Source organism: Entelurus aequoreus, linkage group LG08 (genome assembly GCF_033978785.1).
Source record: "Entelurus aequoreus isolate RoL-2023_Sb linkage group LG08, RoL_Eaeq_v1.1, whole genome shotgun sequence".
Classification (NCBI taxonomy): Eukaryota; Metazoa; Chordata; class Actinopteri; order Syngnathiformes; family Syngnathidae; genus Entelurus; species Entelurus aequoreus.
In genome coordinates this window covers 64,128,137-64,149,465 of record NC_084738.1, presented here as the reverse complement: position 1 = coordinate 64,149,465, position 21,329 = coordinate 64,128,137, and the positions used below count along the sequence as shown (strand labels likewise).

The 21,329-nt window shown below is 35.9% G+C and overlaps 2 protein-coding genes across 4 annotated transcripts in view; one reads left to right on the top strand and one right to left on the bottom strand.

Annotated features, from left to right (window-relative positions):
* The window catches only part of sppl3 (signal peptide peptidase 3), a 91,593-nt gene extending 70,679 nt beyond the window's left edge, over positions 1–20,914 (top strand). Inside the window, exons 7-10 of one of the 2 annotated variants that reach the window (XM_062055109.1) lie at positions 11,689–11,852; positions 15,927–16,117; positions 16,410–16,519; positions 20,591–20,914. In XM_062055109.1, the coding sequence (XP_061911093.1) occupies positions 11,689–11,852; positions 15,927–16,117; positions 16,410–16,519; positions 20,591–20,659 (534 nt within the window). In that variant the 3' untranslated portion in view covers positions 20,660–20,914. The remainder of the gene's footprint in view (positions 1–11,688; positions 11,853–15,926; positions 16,118–16,409; positions 16,520–20,590) is intronic. The other variant, XM_062055110.1, reaches the window with a different exon arrangement.
* Positions 1,364–4,675, bottom strand: LOC133655167 (uncharacterized). 2 transcript variants are annotated; one of them, XM_062055106.1, is made up of 9 exons: positions 4,655–4,675; positions 4,333–4,457; positions 4,014–4,150; positions 3,776–3,871; positions 3,582–3,681; positions 3,127–3,386; positions 2,835–3,021; positions 2,009–2,136; positions 1,364–1,902 (listed from the first exon to the last, which is right to left on the bottom strand). In XM_062055106.1, the coding sequence occupies exons 6-9, from the start codon at positions 3,274–3,276 to the stop codon at positions 1,612–1,614; spliced, it is 756 nt and encodes a 251-aa protein (XP_061911090.1). In that variant the 5' UTR covers positions 3,277–3,386; positions 3,582–3,681; positions 3,776–3,871; positions 4,014–4,150; positions 4,333–4,457; positions 4,655–4,675; the 3' UTR covers positions 1,364–1,611. The 2 variants fall into 2 exon arrangements, with proteins under 2 accessions (XP_061911090.1, XP_061911092.1); XM_062055108.1 differs by having other exon boundaries at positions 2,009–2,073.
* Positions 20,915–21,329: the final 415 nt, after the last annotated feature.

Genomic DNA, 21,329 nt, shown 5'->3' with positions numbered 1-21,329 from the left:
GAACAGTCGCATTGTCCTCCTCTTCTACTGCACATTTCTACCTCCACCATTACATACAGGACTATCTCAAAAAATTTGAATATTTCTTCAGACCAAGTTAAAAAAAAAAGATTTATAACATTTGAAAATGTCAATTAATGCACTCAGTACACAGTAAATTCCATTGTGTCAAATCAACACTTAAAGAGTTAAATTTAACACTATCCCCGAGTCTATATGGTCCTAACCTGAGCTGGTGTTAAATTTACTCTTTCCATAGTGTTAAATTTATAGAGTTAAATGAACACTAAATAGAGTCGAAAATTGTAACACTGTAGAGTGTTGTCTGGTGTTAAATTTACTCTTTCCAGTGTTACATTTATAGAGTTAAATGAACACTAAATAAAGTCAAAAATTGTAACACTGTAGAGTGTTGTTCAACTTATTTTTTAACTCTGATTAGTGTAAATATTACTCTTGAGTAGTGTTGATAAGTTACTCTTCTGTGGCGATAAATGTACACCAAGTTAAATGTATTTGCTCATTAACACTGCTTTGGTGTTCAAATAACTCTGATAAGGTTTGATAATACACTAATATGTTGATTATTCACTCTCTTGCAGTGAAGAAAAAAATATTTAGTAAATAGTAAAAATGTTTTAACATTGCAGTGTTTATAAAACCTCACACTATTTCTAAAAAAAAAAAATTGGTGCTCATTCTACTTGATTTACTCTTGTGCAGTGTCAAATTAAGTCTCACCAACTTTGTCTTGTAAATAGCAAGTGAGTGCAAAACACAGTAATACAATATCATACGTTTAATTACCTTTATTTCTTTGTCAGGCAGAACAATCAACTTTAGGGAGAGAATACAGAAAGGGTGATTTAGGGCTGCATGAAATGGCAATATGGGACAACATACAATGTGGAACATGATGTTCCATACGCCAATTGAACATCAAATGGTTTGGAGTAGGGCAGTTTTGTTATGTCCAAAACCTTAACAACTTTGACTGGATGCAGCCTGACCTTATCGGCATGGTAATGCTCCTCAAAACACAGTTTCCATCAGTTTCCCACAGAGCAATACATCATCATCTTTGACAATAATATTTTTTATCTTACAAAACACAGGCATGTCAAATGCCACTTCTGAACAGACAATGAAGTCACAGCGGTACTCTGTACAGTTCCTCCATGGATGAGACAAAACCATTCATAGTAGACTGACTTAATCCAGCTGCCTTAAGTTGTGCAACAGCAGTGGCACACATATCCAGACTGCTCCTATTAGCTTGTCTCGACTGTTCAGATGTTGTAGCTGACTCATCTACATTAACTGACACTGTCTCTTTTGTCCTGTTTAAGTGAACATTGGTGCCAATCTGTAGTTCAGTACACTCTGAGTGTTTTGTTTTCAAAGGCTTCCTAAAACCAGAGAAAGTACCAAACACACCACCACATCCAGTTTGAACGCATTTAAGGTTAAGATTTTTTCCAGGCAGGTAACCGTGAACTAAACGTAAATGTCGAACAAGCATGTTTGAACTAGGGAACTCAGCCTGACAAACAAAACACTTAATGGTGGAAGACAAAAGTCAAACACTACAGAAGCAACCTTGTCCTAATTTCAGCAACATGAGGACTCTTTGACCTTCCCAATATCAATGTTGTACAAAGTAGTCTGGATGAATGTGTACATGGTGTGGAGCATGGTGTGGTAGGATGTCGCAAACACAAAGTGTGCTTTAAACAGTTCATCAAAAGCACCAAGAGAGGAGTGTGACCTGCAAGGTATGGCATTCTTGTCGAGAATTATGAAGAACTGGTGGGTTGTATTCTTCCTCACTCCAACAGCCAGGAGACAGGGTTGAGTGCTGGTAGTAATGGTGTCAAGATGTTCTTGGATGCTTGTTCCAGTCTATGGAGAGAAGAATACAAAAATCGACATGGTTGTGGTTATATAATAGAAATGATTACATAAATTATTGTAAACTAAAAATCCTTTATTAGAGAACAATACAAACCTTCTTGAAGACCACAAGATGCTTCTCAGCCCGGGATGCAGAAACTTTTCCTGGCCTCTTCCGACCTAGAGCAGTCGGTGGGATCAAGTGTAAGAGCAGCAAAATCGATGAGAGGTCACAGTCCCAACCTGAAACAAAACAAGTTTGATAGCCTACTTCAAATGTGGACCAACAATTTAATTTAATACACTGCAAGGTCAGTGGCATTTTTATTACTTTATATGTATACATATACACATATACATATATATATATACATATATATATATATATATATATATATATATATTATATATATATATATATATATATATATATATATATATATATATATATATATATATATGTGTATATATATACACACATACATATACATATATATATATACACATACATATACATATATATATATACACATACATATACATATACACATACATATATATGTATATATACACATACATATACATATATATACACACATACATATACACATACATATATACATATATATACACACATACATATACACATACATATATATATATATATATATATATATATATATATATATATATATATATATATATATATATATATATATATATATATATATATATATATATATATATATATATATATACACACACATATATATATAAATAAAATATGGCACTTTAAAAACACTTGAAGAAGCTAGTTTTTTTTTTTTTAAATCTTCTTGGTGAGGCCAAAGACTTTGGAATTTTGTTCTAATTATGGTTGTAAGCCCGCATTTTGAACATGCTTCCTCATTTAAATGAATGTATCCTTACAAACATCTTACCAAAGTCAACGTTCACTTCAGCCCCATCCTCAGGAGGGTCAGCTGCCATCAGGAGTTCCTCAAGCTCAGTGATGGAGGGAAGCTTTCTGCATTGTTGGATGATCTTCTTTTTGAGTGTGGTTGGCCACTTCTCCACAAACTTGCCCGATACATCCTCTCCAAACATTAGAACAAAATCCTGTTCAACCTGTAGTGGGAAGTTAGGTACCAATTTTGAAATTACACAGTAAACGACAGTTAAAATGTGCAAGTTGTACAACATTAATATAGAAAATGTTGATGAGATAATTACCAAGCCTTTGATGTCTTTAAAACGAGGAAAATAAGATAGAATGTTGCTTGACTGCTGTGGGTCCAGGACCATGTTATGCCGATGAGCAAATGTCAGCTTCATCTTTTTGATGACCATGTCCACGTCAGCCGAATGTTTCATCAGTGGCATCGCTTCCGTGCACTCATCTTCAGACAGGACAGTCTCTGGAATGAATTGGGTAACTCGTCCAACAGTTGGTCCTCCCGACTTGTCTTCATCAGATGGTCCTTCCGCCAAAGCTAAACAATATGGGGACATACTACTCATGACAATCACATATAGTTCAAAACACTTCGTCAGCTGGATGTGACCCAACTTTTATGAAATTTTTTTTGGCTATTGGCTGAAAAGCATTGCAACAAATGCAACAAAACCAATAAGTGCTCATATGACTATTCTATTCAATACATTTTTCAAGAATAATGTAGGATTACCTCCAAATGATGACTGCCTTTCTTTAGCACTGCATCTCTGAATAGTTTTAATTCTCCAGGCCAAGTACCCAGTACTACTGTTGCTATCATTAAAATGTTCCTTTGAGAGAATTGCAAAAATAGGCACTATTAGTCACAACATACTCTGGGACGAAAATAAAAACTATAACAACAATTAAGAGTGTGTAACTCACGTAGCCATTCTTGGAAAATGGGTCTCTGAGGTTGGGGAACAAGATTTTACAATTCCTTGTGCATACATTTCCTTCACCTGTCTAGATGGAGATGTACTTAAAAAAAATCACATTCAAATTTATTTGTCATACACACGTTTTATAAGATGTAGTGAAATGTTTATTTACTTTAGATTTAAAATTACTCTGAAACCTAAATAAGAACACATGTGCCAATCAAAACCAATAAACAACTTACCCATTCTTCTCCGTCATCTCAGCTGCCAGTATATTCACCAATTTTCTTCTGCTCTCATCTGTCAAGGACTTAATTCGGTTGTATTTATTTATTATATATTCTCCACCCGATTTCTTGGTAAGAATGGATTTCACCAGCTGAAATAAAAATATCAAACAAAAATATAAAACAGTTGAATAAATCTATATTTAGTACAATACAATGTTAAAATTTGGACATAACTTAAACATAGCCATCATACGATGCAATTTAAGATCATTGTTCGAACCATTTTAATCCTTGTTCAATAGAAAGCATTAGTGCCTGTATGAAGTCTTACTTGCATAGCTTCAGAGTCCAGCCTCTGACGCTTTCTGGTAGGAGTGTCTTCAAGGATGATTGTGTCTGAGTCCGATGAACAAACGGATGATTGGGACTTTGGAGAGGATACCATGGAGACAGATTCTAACCACCATTGCAAAAAGGAAAAAGAAGACATGTTGGACACAATTTTACATAAACCCACACCTAATCTAATGGAGAATATCGGTTTGCTTTGAAAAAAAAAAGTTACTTAGCTTGATTATAAATAAAGATTTACCTCTTCTCTCTATTAAAATTAAAATTTTAATATAGCTTAAAAATTTAAAGCGGTAACAAACCTGTTTCGTATTTGATGGTTAGAACCCCAGTGGATGGATCCTTCACAAACATCATCATCTATCTCAGTCCCTGAACTATCAACAACTTTGACACCTTCTGTTACAGCTGGGACACCCAATTTGGCAAATGCTAGGAAACAGAAAAAAAACAGAAACCGACAGGTCATTTGATATATTTTTAAAATAAGTTTAAAATCAGTTATTTTGAAGCGAAACATACAGCCAAAGTTGAAAGGCCCAGTCAAAACAAATACTGTATACACAAATATAACAAAAATTATCATTAGAAAAACCTAATGACTTGATACTTCTATATATAATTTCAAATAGGGCTACCAAAAAAAGGGGCAACAAATGTGAAATTGCACTCTCAATTCAAAAAACACATAAAATAAAACATGATTTATGATACCTGTAATCTTATCTGCATATCTTCACGCTGGTAAGCTAACAGGTGATTTTTTAGTAACCTCGCCATTAACAATGTAGAAGCAGATGTTTTGGAGGTATTTTATGTGTGTTTTAAGTCATTTTCTGAGTATTTTGTGTGTTTTTTAAGTCATTTCATGGGTTTTTGTAGTGTTATGTGTGTTTTGTGGGGTATTTTATGTGTTTCAAGTCATTTTCTGGGTATATTGTGTGTTTTTAAGTCATGTTGTGGGTTTTTTAAGTCATGTTGTGTAGTTTTGGGGTATTTTATGTGCGTTTTAAGTCATTTTCTGTTTTTTGTGAGTATGTTGTGTGTTTTGGGGGTATTTTATGTGAGTTGTAAGTCTTTTTATGGGTTTTTGTAGAATTCCGTGTTTTTTAAGTCATTTTGTGTGTTCTTTGAGTATTTTGTGTGTTTTAGGGGTATTGTATGTGTGTTTTAAGTCTTTTAATGGGTTTTTGTAGTATTCCATGTGTTTTTTTTAAGTCATTTTGCATGTTTTTTGAGTATTTTGTGTGTTTGCGGGGTATTGTATGTGTGTTTTAAGTCTTTTTATGGGTTTTTGTAGTATTCCGTGTGTTTTTTTTAAGTCATTTTGTGTGTTTTTTGAGTATTTTGTGTGTTTTGGGGATATTGTATGTGTGTTTTAAGTCTTTTTATGGGTTTTGTTGTATTGTGTGTTTTTTAAGTCATTTTATGGGTTTTTTGTGGTATTCTGTGTGTTTTTTAAGTCATTTTATGGGTTTTTGTAGTATTCTGTGGGTTTTTGTAGCATTTTGTGAGTGTTTGAAGCCATTTTGTGTTATAACAACATAGGAATATGGAGTGTTATATGGATTTTTGGAGAGTCCATCTTCCTATGCCGAATTCTTGCGGGATAAGATTTCATGCGCAATTAGACTGTCGTCATTTAGAAATGTTGCTTTTATTTTGCAAAAAATCTGTAATGGAAACCCAGTTACAGACACTAAATTTGGAATTCAAACCTATCATTTGGGTTATAATATAAACTTTGTTCTTACCATTAGTTATAAAGTGAGAGTAGTTTTCTATAACTAAATTCAACTGAATTTTAATTTAATTGAAACAGTGCTATTAAGTAACATACAGCTTTTTAGGAGCAAAATTCAAACTATTTTCCAGCACTTTCAAGATAAAATGTAAACTTTTTAAAGAAGCCAAAGCTTTAAATAGACTATATATATTTTAAATAGACAAAATATATATATATATATATATATATATATATATATATATATATATATATATATATATATATATATATATATATATATATATATATATATTGTCTATTTAAAATATATATAGTCTATTTAAAGCTATATATATATATATATATATATATATATATATATATATATATATTGTCTATTTAAAATATATAGTCTATTTAAAGCTATATATATATATATATATATATATATATATATATATATATATATATATATATATATATATATATATATATATATATTGTTTGTCATGCAGTTTGTGTATATATATATATATATATATATATATATATATACACACACTGCATGACAAAGAACTGGGCTTGCCCCACCCAGACACATTTGATGCTTACACCGGGAGCAACACAATTACATCAAACTATACATTTTTAAATTGTGACACTGGCCATCATAGAGTAAATCCAGCATTTTCCAGCACATTTATATTTTTTCGTTCATTGTTTCAGAGAAAGCACAGTTTACCGGAGTCAAATCCCTTGTGTGTTTTACATACATGGCCAACAAAGATTATTCTGATTTCAAACTTAGAAAACACTGTATTTCCAAAAATTCAAGGCTGTGTACATACTCTGCTCATAGCACAGTTAAAGCTTGTGTGCAAACATCACTTTCACAATATCAAATTCCTACCTGCATTCAAAAAGTCCGACACATTTGGTTCTGTTATTCTAACAACTTTTTGGACATCACCCAGTCTCACTTTTACCAGCATTTTCCCTGTAGAAAGTATATAGCACATAAGCAGGATTAGAGCAACATAATAAAGATCCATCCACATGCACATTCATTCAGAATGCCAGAAAAGAAGTCAACGTATCACAGTTCTGGGTACATGTGATACTGCAACCTTTTTACTGAGCCCTATGTTAGTTTATTTAATAGTTACAAATGTTCTGGTTTCTGATAAACTTGAAGCCATTTACATGCAGTTTACAGAGCAAGAGGAGGTTCAAGTTTGGTCTGTGTGTGTAACGAAGAACAGAGTAAAAGCCGGTTTCTGTGCGTTCATTATTATATATTTATTTAGGCGTTGAATACAGCTTACAGTAGTCGGGTTACGACATTCATTAGAGGCTGTCAACTGTTGATAACGGCGCGAGTGGCGTCCTTACAATACTTTGACATATTTTCACTCTCCCTTTCCCAGCTTGTACACGGAGCATATAGTCACAAGATTATACAATGATAAAATTACCTGGCACACTAACCTGTTATTAGACATAGAAACACCGTGGTATTTATACGAGTTCCTCCTTTCGCTTCGTGGCAGCGGCGGTAAACTCACCTGACCGCCCAGGGCTCTGCTAGCCTCGTCTGCTACCCTCGTCTGCTAGCCAAGCGGCTAACATACCTAGCTTCCACTGTTGTGGGCGCGGAATGACAAAGGTTCTGCGTTATTTGCACTGGGTGCAAAAATAATCTATTTTTGGGCTTAAATGTTTCCTGTAAATGTAACAAACGTGTAAAATGACTCTTCTAATGTTGTGCTCTGTGGTCGAAAAACCCTTGTATTAAAAGTTAGAAAAATAAATACATTAAAAAGAAAAAAATAATAATAATAATAATAATTAAAAGATATGAGTACTGAAGCACTCCATTAGGCATCATAAGTGCTCAAGTGTACATCACTATACTACAGTGAAAACCTGTATTTTGTGAATAAGTGAGTAAAATATAAGTTGTCCAGGTTTATACAGTATATTATTATGTACAATTTACATATTAAATATTCTATTTCACATAATGTTTGAAATTGTCCCACAGCCCGCGCAAAAATGAAGTCTGAGGTGGCTAACATTTAAGCTAGCATTCACTGAGTGACATTAGCCCTTTTAGAATACCATATTTTTTAGATACAAAACCGTACACAAATAACTTAATTACATATTGAGCAACAATATAAAGTAAATTCTGACATGATGCTACAAATGACAAATAATTGATTTAGTAAGGGAGGAGAAGCAACTTACCACAGTCCTTAAACATTCAGAATATGGCTTCCAGAAAATTCTTCAGGGTGTGGACACGAGGAGGGGCTGGAGGGCGGGGCTAATCAGAGTAACTCTAACACTGTCTCGTTTAACGACGGAAATCAACACCAACACTGGGGGGCGTTTTACTCCAGCTGTTGTTGTAATAACTCTGATAGATGTAATGCATGTTAACACTGCATATTTGACACTGGGGATTTGGGTCTGGTGTCTTTCAGCTTCTTCTTCACATTACCCCACAAATTCTCTATGGGGTTCAGGTCAGGGGAGTTTGCAGGCCAATTGAGGACAGTAATGCCATGGTCAGTACACCAGTTACTGGTGGTTTTGGCACTGTGGGCAGGTGCCAGATCAGGCTGGAAAATGAAATCATCATCTCCATAGAGCTTTTCAACAGATGGAAACATGAAGTGCTCTAAAATCTCTAGAAACGTCTGACTTGGGCTATGGAAAAGAAGCACTGGACAGTTGCAGAGTGGTCCAGAGTCCTGTTTTCAGACCAAAGCGAGTTTTGTATTTCATTTGGAAGTCAAGGCGCTAGAGTCTGGAGGAAGGCTGGAGAGGAGCAAAATCCAAGTTGCTTGAAATCCAGTGTGAAGTTCTCAAAGTCAGCAATGGTTTGGGGAGCCATGTCAGCTGCTGGTGTTGGTCCACTGTGTTTCATCAAGTCCAGAGTCAATGCAGCTGTGTACCAAGAGATTTTAGAGCACTACATGCTTCCATCTGTTGAAAAGCTCTATGGAGATGATGATTTCATTTTCCAGCATGATCTGGCACCTGCCCACAGTGCCAAAACCACCAGTAACTGGTGTACTGACCATGGCATTACTGTCCTCAATTGGCCTGCCAACTCCCCTGACCTGAACCCCATAGAGAATTTGTGGGGTAATGTGAAGAAGAAGCTGAAAGACACCAGACCCAATAATGCAAATGAGCTAAAGGCCGCTATTGAAGCATCCTGGGCATCCATAACACCTCAACAATGCCACAGGCTGATTGCCTCCATGCCACGCCCCATTGATGCAGTAATCCGTGCAAAAGGATTCCCAACCAAGTACTGAGTGCATTAATTGACATTTTCAAATGTTTGATTGTGTTTTGCTGTTATAAATCTTTTTTTTTTACTTGGTCTGAGGAAATATTCTAATTTTTTGAGATAGGATTTTTGAGTTTTCTTAAGCTGTATGCCATAATCAGCAATATTAAAATAATAAAAGGCTTGCAATATTTCAGTTGATGTGTAATGAATCCAGAATGTATGACATTTTTGATTTTTTAATTGCATTACAGAAAATAAAGAACTTTATCACAATATTCTAATTTTCTGAGACAGTCCTGTATGTATATATATGGTAAAATAAGTGTAAAAGGTAAAAAAATATATATATAAATTAAAAACAATTGAAATGGAAAAACTTAATGTTATTGGTTTTTTATGTTTCTATTGTCATTTTGATGTAGGGCTGGGCGATATGGCCTTTTATTAAAATCTCTATTTTTAGGCAATGTCACGATACATATCTTGATATTTTGCCTTAGCCTTAAATTAACACTTGATGCATATAATCACAGCAGTATGATGATTCTATGTGTCTACATTAAAACATTCTTGTTCATACTGCATTGATATATGCTAATTTTAAACTTTCATGCGTAGAGGGAAATCACAACTAAGTCAATTTACCAAAAGGGTATTTATTAAACAGTTATTAAGCAGTGGCACAAACATTCATGTCATTTCAAAACAGAAAGTGCAAGATTGTCAGAGACATTTTAAAACAAGCTATGAGTGCACTTTTGTGCATGATGTCACTAAGATGACATATCAAGACAACACTAAATTAAAGTGCCCCTTTTTTACAGAACGCCACTACAATGTTTTAAAACAAATTAAGGTGCACTTTTGTGCATGATGTCACTAAGATGACATATCAAAACAACACTCAATTAAAGTGCACATTTTATACAGAACGCCTCTACAATGTTTTAAAACAAATAAAGTGCACTTTTGTGCATGATGTCACACAAGATATTTCAAAAACTAAAATAGAAATTCGCTGCATAATAGGAAATTAAATTGTGTATGTCCTTCGCTATGTGGTAAGTTACTGCGGACGTTATCTTCCTGTTTTTGACCATTTTTCTCATACGGTGTTGATCTGGAAATGGAAGACGCCAGGCTCAGTTGGGAAAGTACTGGTTGCTTCGGCATTTTGTTGATACCATGAATTGGACCCCGACTTAAACAAGTTGATAAACTTATCCGGGCGTTACCATTTAGTGGTCAATTGTACCGAATATGTACTCTACTGTGCAATCTACTAATAAAACTTTCAATCAATCAATCAAAGACATGCGGAGTTTCAAGCACTCTTCATTCTCTAGCGGGTGACTTTTCAAATGATGGTACAAATTAGTAGTGCCGCTATTTTTTGTAGCAACGCTTTTGCCGCATACTTGACATATTACGGTTGTCTGTTCAACATCTTCCCGCTTGAAGCCAAACCACCGCCAGACGATGGACCCCGTGCTGTTTTTTGGGGGAATTAATTATTCTTCCTCCATTTGTTAACAGATTTGCACCTTCTCTCTCTCGTATTACCACTCGCACCACCTGTCACAGCTAACTTTACCCATTCCGCTACCTCTCTGCTCGGCGAGGGCGTATGACGTTGCACGCTCGACATTATGGGAAGTATGTAAGAAGGTGCGCTTGTTTTACCTCTCTGTGAGAAGGAGAGACAAGAAAGAGTGAGAAGAGCTTGTAGTGTAATGCCCGCAGCTAGAAGCAACTGTGTGAGAACATATACTCGAATACTCACGAAATAGTCATTTTCTACATAGCACAGAGACAAACCCGTGCGATACATCGTGTATATTCGATATATCACCCAGCCCTATTTTCATGTATTGCTTGTACTATAATTATTATTTTTATTGTTGTTATTTGTCACTAATTTATACCAATTAATCAAAATAATGATGATTATTATTTTAGCCATCATGGATTAGCCCGTACAAGAAGCTGAATAGCATGTCTGTGCTGTTTTACACGTTTTACAGGCCCAACGTTTTGTCAGCTAGCTAGCTAACGTCGGTCCTCAGATGTCTGCAGTCTGTTTTTCCTACCAGATGGATTTTGTGGCATGCTAAGTGTCTTTGTGAACATAAGTGTATTTTATACATATATAGCTGCATCAAAACAACCCCCCAACAACAAAGATGCATCACACACACACACCCCTCAATAAAGGCAATCATCAGTCACCCCCCGACCTTCATGCACACAGCCAGCAAGGCAAGGTAGTCGAGCCGCGCTAAAGGCCTGTCTCCCTCCAGGTGTTCTTCTCAGCCTACATCTTCAACAGCAACGTGATGGTCAAGGTGGCCACCCAGCCGGCTGAGAATCCCATCGACGTCCTGTCCAGGAAGCTGCACCTGGGGCCCGGCATGGGCCGCGACGTGCCACGCCTCTCCTTACCCGGAAAACTGGTCTTTCCCAGGTAGGAACCAAGTGCTGTATTACAACACCTGGCAAATATTTTGTCATCACCCCCAGTCTTGCAGAGTATTCATTCTGTTGTTTCAGTCGGTAGAAAAACCTGTCTTTCCTTGTAGGCTAAATACAGTTAGCATCTAGCCTACAAGGAAATACAGTTAGCATCTAGCGTACATGGAAATACAGTTGGCATCTAACCTACAAAGAAATACAGTTGGCATCCAGCCTACAAGGAAAGACAGTTAGCATCCAGCCTACAATGAAATACAGTTGGCATCTAGCCTACAAGGAAATACAGTTAGCATCTAGCTTACAGAGATAGACAGTTAGCGTCTAGCCTACAAGGAAAGACGTTGGCATCTAGCCTACAAAGAAATACAGTTAGTATATAGCCCACAAGGAAATTTAGTTAGCATCTAGCCTACAGGGAAATTTAGTTAGCATCTAGCCTACAAGGACATTTAGTTAGCATCTAGCCTACAAGGAAATACAGTTAGCATCCAGCCTACAAGGAAATTTAGTTAGCATCTAGCCTACAAGGAAATTTAGTTAGCATCTAGCCTACAAGGAAATACAGTTAGCATCTAGCCTACAAGGAAATTTAGTTAGCATTTAACCTACAAGGAAATACAGTTAGCATCTAGCCTACAAGAAAATACAGTTGCCATTTAGCCTACAAGGAAATTTAGTTAGCATCTATCCTACAAGGAAATACAGTTGGCATCTAACCTACAAAGAAATACAGTTGGCATCCAGCCTACAAGGAAAGACAGTTAGCATCCAGCCTACAATGAAATACAGTTGGCATCTAGCCTACAAGGAAATACAGTTAGCATCTAGCTTACAGAGATAGACAGTTAGCGTCTAGCCTACAAGGAAAGACGTTGGCATCTAGCCTACAAAGAAATACAGTTAGTATATAGCCCACAAGGAAATTTAGTTAGCATCTAGCCTACAGGGAAATTTAGTTAGCATCTAGCCTACAAGGACATTTAGTTAGCATCTAGCCTACAAGGAAATACAGTTAGCATCTAGCCTACAAGGAAATTTAGTTAGCATCTAGCCTACAAGGAAATTTAGTTAGCATCTAGCCTACAAGGAAATACAGTTAGCATCTAGCCTACAAGGAAATTTAGTTAGCATTTAACCTACAAGGAAATACAGTTAGCATCTAGCCTACAAGAAAATACAGTTGCCATTTAGCCTACAAGGAAATTTAGTTAGCATCTATCCTACAAGGAAATACAGTTAGCATCTAGCCTACAAGGACATTTAGTTAGCATCTAGCCTACAAGGAAATACAGTTAGCATCTAGCCTACAAGGAAATACAGTTAGCATTTAGCTTACAGAGATAGACAGTTAGCGTCTAGCCTACAAGGAAAGACGTTGGCATCTAGCCTACAAAGAAATACAGTTAGTATATAGCCTACGGGGAAATTTAGTTAGCATCTAGCCTACAGGGAAATTTAGTTAGCATCTAGCCTACAAGGAAATTTAGTTAGCATCTAGCCTACAGGGAAATTTAGTTAGCATCTAGCCTACAAGGAAATTTAGTTAGCGTCTAGCCTACAAGGAAATTTAGTTAGCATCTAGCCTACAAAGAAATACAGTTAGCATCTGGCCTACAAGGAAATTTAGTTAGCATCTAGCCTACAAAGAAATACAGTTAGCATCTGGCCTACAAGGAAATTTAGTTAGCATCTAGCCTGACAAGGAAATTTAGTTAGCATCTAGCCTACAAGGAAATACAGTTAGCATCTAGCCTACAAGAAAATACAGTTGCCATTTAGCCTGCAAGGAAATGCAGTTAGCATCTAGCCGGTCGTCCCTAACATGTACAGTATATACGATGAATATATTGTGGACATGCATGTATATACAGTACATGTATGTTACAAGTATTTACAGACTATACTGACGTACAGTATTTACATGATTGATATATACTGTACATGCATGTATATACAGTAAATGTATATTAAAAGTATTTACAGACCATACTGATGTACAGTATATACATGATTAATACATTAAATGTATGTTAAAAGTATTTACAGGCCATACTGATGTACAGTATATACATGATTAATACAGTATATACAGTAAATGTATGTTAAAAGTATTTACAGGCCATACTGATAGATAGATATAGATAGATAGATAGTACTTTATTGATTCCTTCAGGAAAGTTCCCTCAGGAAAATTTTGATGTACAGTATATACATGATTAATACAGTATATACAGTAAATGTATGTTAAAAGTATTTACAGGCCATACTGATGTACAGTATATATTTGTTGTAGAAGTATGTTATTATTTGCAAATACGTTTCTCAATCTGTTGGCTGTGTACTAACTTGTGTGTCTGTATCCCAATCTGTGTGCGCGTAATTAAATCCTCATGTGCGTGTTTTATTTTTGTGGCTGTATTTCGTTTTGTATGTGTAAAAAAATATATATATATTTTGATTTGTGTGAATCAGTAACCCTGATTGGCTGTTTTTTCACACATGACTTTTGCAACACTTATGCCATGTAAGATTTGTGTGTCCGTGAACGTGTAAAAAGACTTGTCTGCAACTCCTATGCTCACCACTAGTCGGCGCCTTAAACCCACTCATGTTATTCTGTAAATTATTAACTCTAACCGAGACATTCAAACGTGTTAGCATATTAGCTAATGCTAACAACGCTAGCCTGATGACATTACAACAGCACGTACAAATGTGCATGAAAACACTCCTACGGACATCACACATGGGACGGTTTAGTCAGTAAGAATTGTTTTAGTTATATTGTAAAACTTACCAACTTTGCTTGGAGTGATGAGTGAAGTAGCGAGTCGTATGGACGGCTAGAAGACAGAACGGCACTTGTACCTCCGATTCAAAGATTTTTAACAGCACAAAAACACTTTCAGGCATTCACCCAGCTGCACCAACAGTGAATGAATGAAATAAATTTATTTCGGTCACATAATCAACCATCAACCATTTTGTGTGACCAGATTAACAGTACAGATTAGACATATTTAACAATCATACACATTTACACACAAAAAGAAAAGAAAAGAAAAAGAATGACCGAAAAAGGAATAGGCTGAAGCCAAAGTTTATATTTGCCTGTCCTATACATTCACTGAAAATGAGATTGCCTGGAACATGAACGTTAAAAAAAATCAATGGGATGAAAGTAATTGTTACTATATTTTATCATTTTCAATTATTTCACCTTTCAAGGTTTTCTTAAACCTTAACAAAGAACTACATGTCTTCAGCTCATCACTGAGCTTGTTCCACCCTTTTAACTCCTAAAACTGAAATACATTTGTATTTTATATTCGTTCTTTCTTTACCTATTTCATAAATCAATATCTCCCGTCAATTATAGTTTTCTCTTAATTAAAATAACCTAAGAATACAAGCTGGAAAGCTGTTGTTCTTTACTCGAAACATAATTTCCATTGTTTTTAAAAACACAATATCTGAACATTTTAACACATTAGAACTTATAAATAATGGATTGTGTATTATTCTAATGACCCTTTTTTGAAGTTTAATTATTGGGTCTATGTTATATAAACATTTCCCCAAACTTCAACACAATATGTTAAATATGGAACAATAAAATAATAATATAACATATGCAGACATTTCTTATTCAGCATGTGTCTTACTTTATAAAGAATAGCAATGGATTTGGATATTTTTCCCTTTATATATTCAATATGCGGTTTCCAACATAATTTATGATCAATTATTATTCCCAATAAAAAAATTTTTAGCAGTGAGCGAACTGGTCCAAAAGAAGGCGCCATAGCACAAACAATAACACTACTTCAGTGTCTTTGCATGTGTTTAAAGAAAACTCTTTGCTTTATAATTAGCCACACCCTTTTATGAGCTGCAGAGTTCAAAGCGTAGGAAAAAAAGTGGCGTGTTATAGTCTGGAATGTGCGTGTGTATACATGTTAAGTACTGGCGTTTGTCCTCCAAGACTGACGAGTCATCATGTTTGCATTCTTGTGACTTTGTCCTGTTCTTCACGCACCTTGTTGATTGTGCTTCCAACCTTCAGCTCCACAGGAAGTCACTTCTCCATGCTGGGAATCGGAGACATCGTGATGCCCGGCCTGCTCTTGTGCTTCGTGCTGCGTTACGACAACTACAAGAAGCAAGCCAGCGGCGAGGCAGCAGGGCCCGGGAACGTGCCTGGGCGCATGCAGCGAGTCTCCTATTTCCACTGCACTCTCATCGGATACTTTGTGGGTAAGACGCCATGGCCGTGTCACGTGACGTCACACAGACGCTGGTCAAGTGCAGCATTCGTGCCAAGGCAAATAAGTACATATACACTTCCATCTTGAAATATATATCCATACATTAATTACCTCATGCAGACAGTAGATCTATTTGAAGCAAAACAATGTGAAACGAGCCCAGGAGAAGCATGTATAAAGAAAAGAGGACAGGCACCAAGATGGGTGCACCACAGAAGAGAAGTGTTGTCATATGTCTGCATGCTAATATGCTGACTCAGCGCTTGTGTGCATGTCTGCAGGTCTGCTGACAGCCACCGTGGCTTCCAGGATCCACCGTGCTGCTCAGCCTGCTCTGCTCTACCTGGTGCCCTTCACCCTGCTGCCTCTGCTCACCATGGCCTACCTGAAGGTACACCTGCTCCTGTGATGTCACACAAATCATAAATGAATCTTTCAGCATGTACACAATGTTGACATCTATAGTTATATTTTTGATAAAGAATCATAAATGAATCTTTCAGCACGTACACAATGTTGACATCTATAGTTATATTTTTGATAAAGAATCATAAATGAATCTTTCAGCACATACACAATGTTGACACCTATAGTTATATTTTGATAATCATAAATGAATGTTTCAGCACATACACAATGTAGTAATATTTTGATAGACAATCTTAAATGAATGTTTCAGCACATACACAATGTAGTAATATTTTGATAGACAATCTTAAATGAATGTTTCAGCACATACACAATGTAGTAATATTTTGATAGACAATCTTAAATGAATGTTTCAGCACATACACAATGTTGACATCAATAGTTATATTTTAAAAAACAATCATAAATTAATCTTTCAGCGCATACACAATGTTGACATTTATAGTTATATTTTGATAAACAATCATAAATGAATCTTTCAGCACATACACGATGTTGATATCTATAGTTATATTTTGATAAACAATCATAAATCAATCTTTCAGCACATACACAATAATGACATCTATAGTTATATTTTGATTAACACTCAAATGAATCTTTCAGCACATACAAAATGTTTACATCTATAGTTATATTTTGATAATCATAAATGAATCTTTCAGCACGTAAACAATGTTTACATCTATAATTATATTTTGATAATCATAAATGAATCTTTCAGCACGTACACAATGTTTACATCTATAGTTATATTTTGATAAACAATCATAAATGAATCTTTCAGCACATACACAATGTTGACATCTATAGTTATATTTTGACAATCATAAATTAATCTTTTAACACATACACAATGTTGACACCTATAGTTATATTTTTGATAAACAATCATAAATGGATCTTTCAACACATACACAATGTTGACATCTATAGTTATTTTGATAAACAATCATAAATGAATCTTTCAGCACGTACACAATGTTGACATCTATAGTTATATTTTGATAAACACTCAAAATAATCTTTTAGCACATACAAAATGTATACATCTATAGTTATTTTGATAAACAATCATAATTGAATCTTTCAGCACACACAAAATGTATACATCTATAGTTATATTTTGACAATCATAAATTAATCTTTCAACACATGCACAATGTTGACACTTATAGTTATATTTTTGATAAACAATCATAAATGGATCTTTCAACACATACACAATGTTGACACCTATAGTTATATTTTTGATAAACAATCATAAATGGATCTTTCAACACATACACAATGTTGACATCTATAGTTATTTTGATAAACAATCATAAATGAATCTTTCAGCACATACACAATGTTGACATCTATAGTTATATTTTGATAAACACCCAAATTAATCTTTTAGCGCATACAAAATGTATACATGTACAGTTATTTTGATAAACAATCATAAATGAATCTTTCAGCACACACTAAATGTATACATGTATAGTTATATTTTGATAAACAATCATACATGAATCTTTCAGCACATACACAATGTTGACATCTGTAGTTATATTTTGATAAGCAATCATAAATGAATCTTTCAACGCATACACAATGTTGACATCTATAGTTATATATTGATGGACAATCATAAATGAATTTGTCAGCACATACAAAATGTTGACATCTATAATTATATTTTTGATAAACAATCATAAATGGATCTTTCAACACACACATACACAATGTTGACATTAAAGTTATTTTGATAAACAATCATAAATGAATATTTTAGCACACACACACACACACAATGTTGACATCTATAGTTATATTTTGATAAACAATCATAAAGGAATCTTTCAGCACATACACAATGTTGACATCTGTAGTTATATTTTGACAAACAATCATAAAATAATCTTTCAGCACATACACAATGTTGACATCTGTAGTTATATTTTTAATAAACAATCTTAAATGGATTTTTCAACACATACACAATGTTGACATCTATAGTTATTTTGATAAACAATCATAAATGAATCTTCCAGCACGTACACAATGTTGACATCTATAGTTATATTTTGATAAACACTCAAATGAATCTTATAACACATACAAAATGTATACATCTACAGTTATTTTGATAAACAATCATAAATGAATGTTTCAGCACATACACATAGTTGACATCTATAGTTATATTTTGATAAACAATCATAAATCAATCTTGTGTACTGCGATAGTTTACACGCTGCTGGCTGTACAACAGCCATCTTCTCCAGTACACCTGAACAGACCTTACCGGGAAGGCTGAGGAGTTTGATCCCACAATATTTGAAACACCCTCCGGTTCCCCTTTTTAAATAGAGGAACTAATCCAGAGTCCATGCAATGCTTCAGAGTCTTGTCAACCAAGACAGCCCCACAGCATCCAGAGCCTTAAGGAACTCTGGGAGGATCTCATCCACCCCCGGGCCTTTTTAAATAGAGGAACCAATCCAGAGTCCATGCAATGCTTCAGAGTCTTGTCAACCAAGACATCCCCACAGCATTCAGAGCCTTAAGGAACTCTGGGAGGATCTCATCCAACCCCGGGCTTTTTTAAATAGAGGAACCAATCCAGAGTCCATACAATGCTTCAGAGTCTTGTCAACCAAGACATCCCCACAGCATCCAGAGCCTTAAGGAACTCTGGGAGGATCTCATCCACCCTCTGGCCTTTTTAAATAGAGGAACCAATCCAGAGTCCATGCAATGCTTCAGAGTCTTGTCAACCAAGACAACCCCACAGCATCCAGAGCCTTAAGGAACTCTGAGAGGATCTCATACACCCCCGGGGCCCTGCCACCGTGGAACTTCTTAACCACCTCGGCAACCTCAGCTCCAGAAATAGGAGAGTCCACCAGAGAGTCCCCAGGCACTGCTTCTTCATTGGAAGAAGTGTAGGTGGTATTGAGGAGGTCTTTGAAGTATTCCTTCCACTGATCCACAACATCCCTAGTGGAGGTCAGCAGCGCACCATCCTCACCGTACACGGTGTTGACGGTGCACTGCTTCCCCCTCCTGAGGCGGCGGATGGTGGTCCAGAGTTGCTTCAAAGCCGCCCGGAAGTCGTTCTCCGTGGCTTCGCCAAACTTCTCCAATGTCCGTGCGCCGCTTGCTCTGTCGGTACCTGTCAGCTGCCTCCGGAGTCCTCGCTATCAGAGGAAGAGACCTACAACACGACATGTAGATATTATCAAAGCATTGATTTCAGGTTACATGGGCAACAACGTCTTTGACATTCAAGGCATAAACGTAACAATCCACCTTTGGTATACTATCACTGACAGGCAGCGTTTAGCGTCGATCTTAACACTGTTTGTAGCTCCGCCCCCACTGAAGTCAAGTGCTCTTGCGGCAGGGGATACAAAGAATTATTTTTCCACATCCATTTAGAACAGGAGTTTCTTTCATTCAAAAATGTCATCTATATTTTATACCGAGCAAATTTATCTAGAGGGCCGAATAAAACCTAAACCTGCGGGCCGTAGGTTTGACACCACTGCTCTCGGGACTCCAAAAAGAGTGGGTACTCCGGAATGCTGTTTGGTGCGTACACACAAATAACAGTCGGGACCTGTCACTACACCCGTAGGCGGAGGGAGGCTACCCTCTGGTCTACCGGGTTAAACTCCAACGTACGGACTCTGAGTTGGGGGCAGCAAGTATAGCCACCGTCGCCTCGACAAGACTGGTTCCGAAGCCCTTGCTGTGTGTCGAAGTGAGACCGAGAAGATCCAGACAGAATTTATCCACCCCGCGCACCAGCTCAGGCTCTTTCCTCCCCCCGAGCAAGGTGACGGTTCACGTCCCAAGAGCTGGCTTATGTAGCCCAGTATCAGACCGCCAAGGGCCCTGCCCAGTTCACAGTGCACCTGACTTCTTCTAAGGTGGCACCTCAGGGAGATGATTGATTGACTAAACTTGATCAACTTTTAAAACTGTGCTAGATGATCTCCACATGCTTGGTAGATGAACACTAAACTTGATCAACTTACAGGGGGATTTGCGGCGCATGTGGTCAGAACCTTTCCACACCAAACCCAGCTCCCGCTTCCTGGAGGTATGATGAACCCAGCCAATGAGTGGCCAGCACCTGAGGGCAGGGGGCGGGGTTAGGGGACAGCAGATCCCTCCCCTCCCCCAACTACCACGCCCATTGTGGATTGGGGGGGGGGGGGTGTCGTCACCATGAGACCATGTGGTCATCACTCATCATGTTACAACACACAAACACACTTGTGTGTGTTCACTCGGGGTGGTCTCTTCCACTTTATCTACATCACTCCAAATAATATGTCTATGTATATATACATAAATATGTATGTATATATATATGTATATATATATATATATATATATATATATATGCTTATATACATATATAGGTGTATGTGTGTGTATATATATATATATATATATATATATATATATATATATATATATATATATATATTTACATATGTATATATATATGCAGATATATATATATATATATACATCTACATATATGTATATATTTTTATTTCATATATATAAATATATATTATATAAATACAAAATATATATTATATACAATTATTTGTATATATTACATAAAAAGATATAGTAATATATATTTACACAAATTAAATATATATTAAAATAAAATATGTGTATGCATATATTTACACATATATATGTACATTATGTATGTGTGTATATATATGTGTATGTATGTATATACATATATGTATGTA

Coding starts and splice junctions, on each gene's coding strand:
- LOC133655167 (XM_062055106.1), bottom strand. CDS start 3,276: ATGCCACTGATGAAACATTCGGCTGACGTGGACATGGTCATCAAAAAG. Junction 3,022..3,126: donor TTAAAGACATCAAAGGCTTG/GTAATTATCTCA, acceptor TTCCCACTACAG/GTTGAACAGGATTTTGTTCT. Junction 2,137..2,834: donor TGAAGTGAACGTTGACTTTG/GTAAGATGTTTG, acceptor GTTTTGTTTCAG/GTTGGGACTGTGACCTCTCA.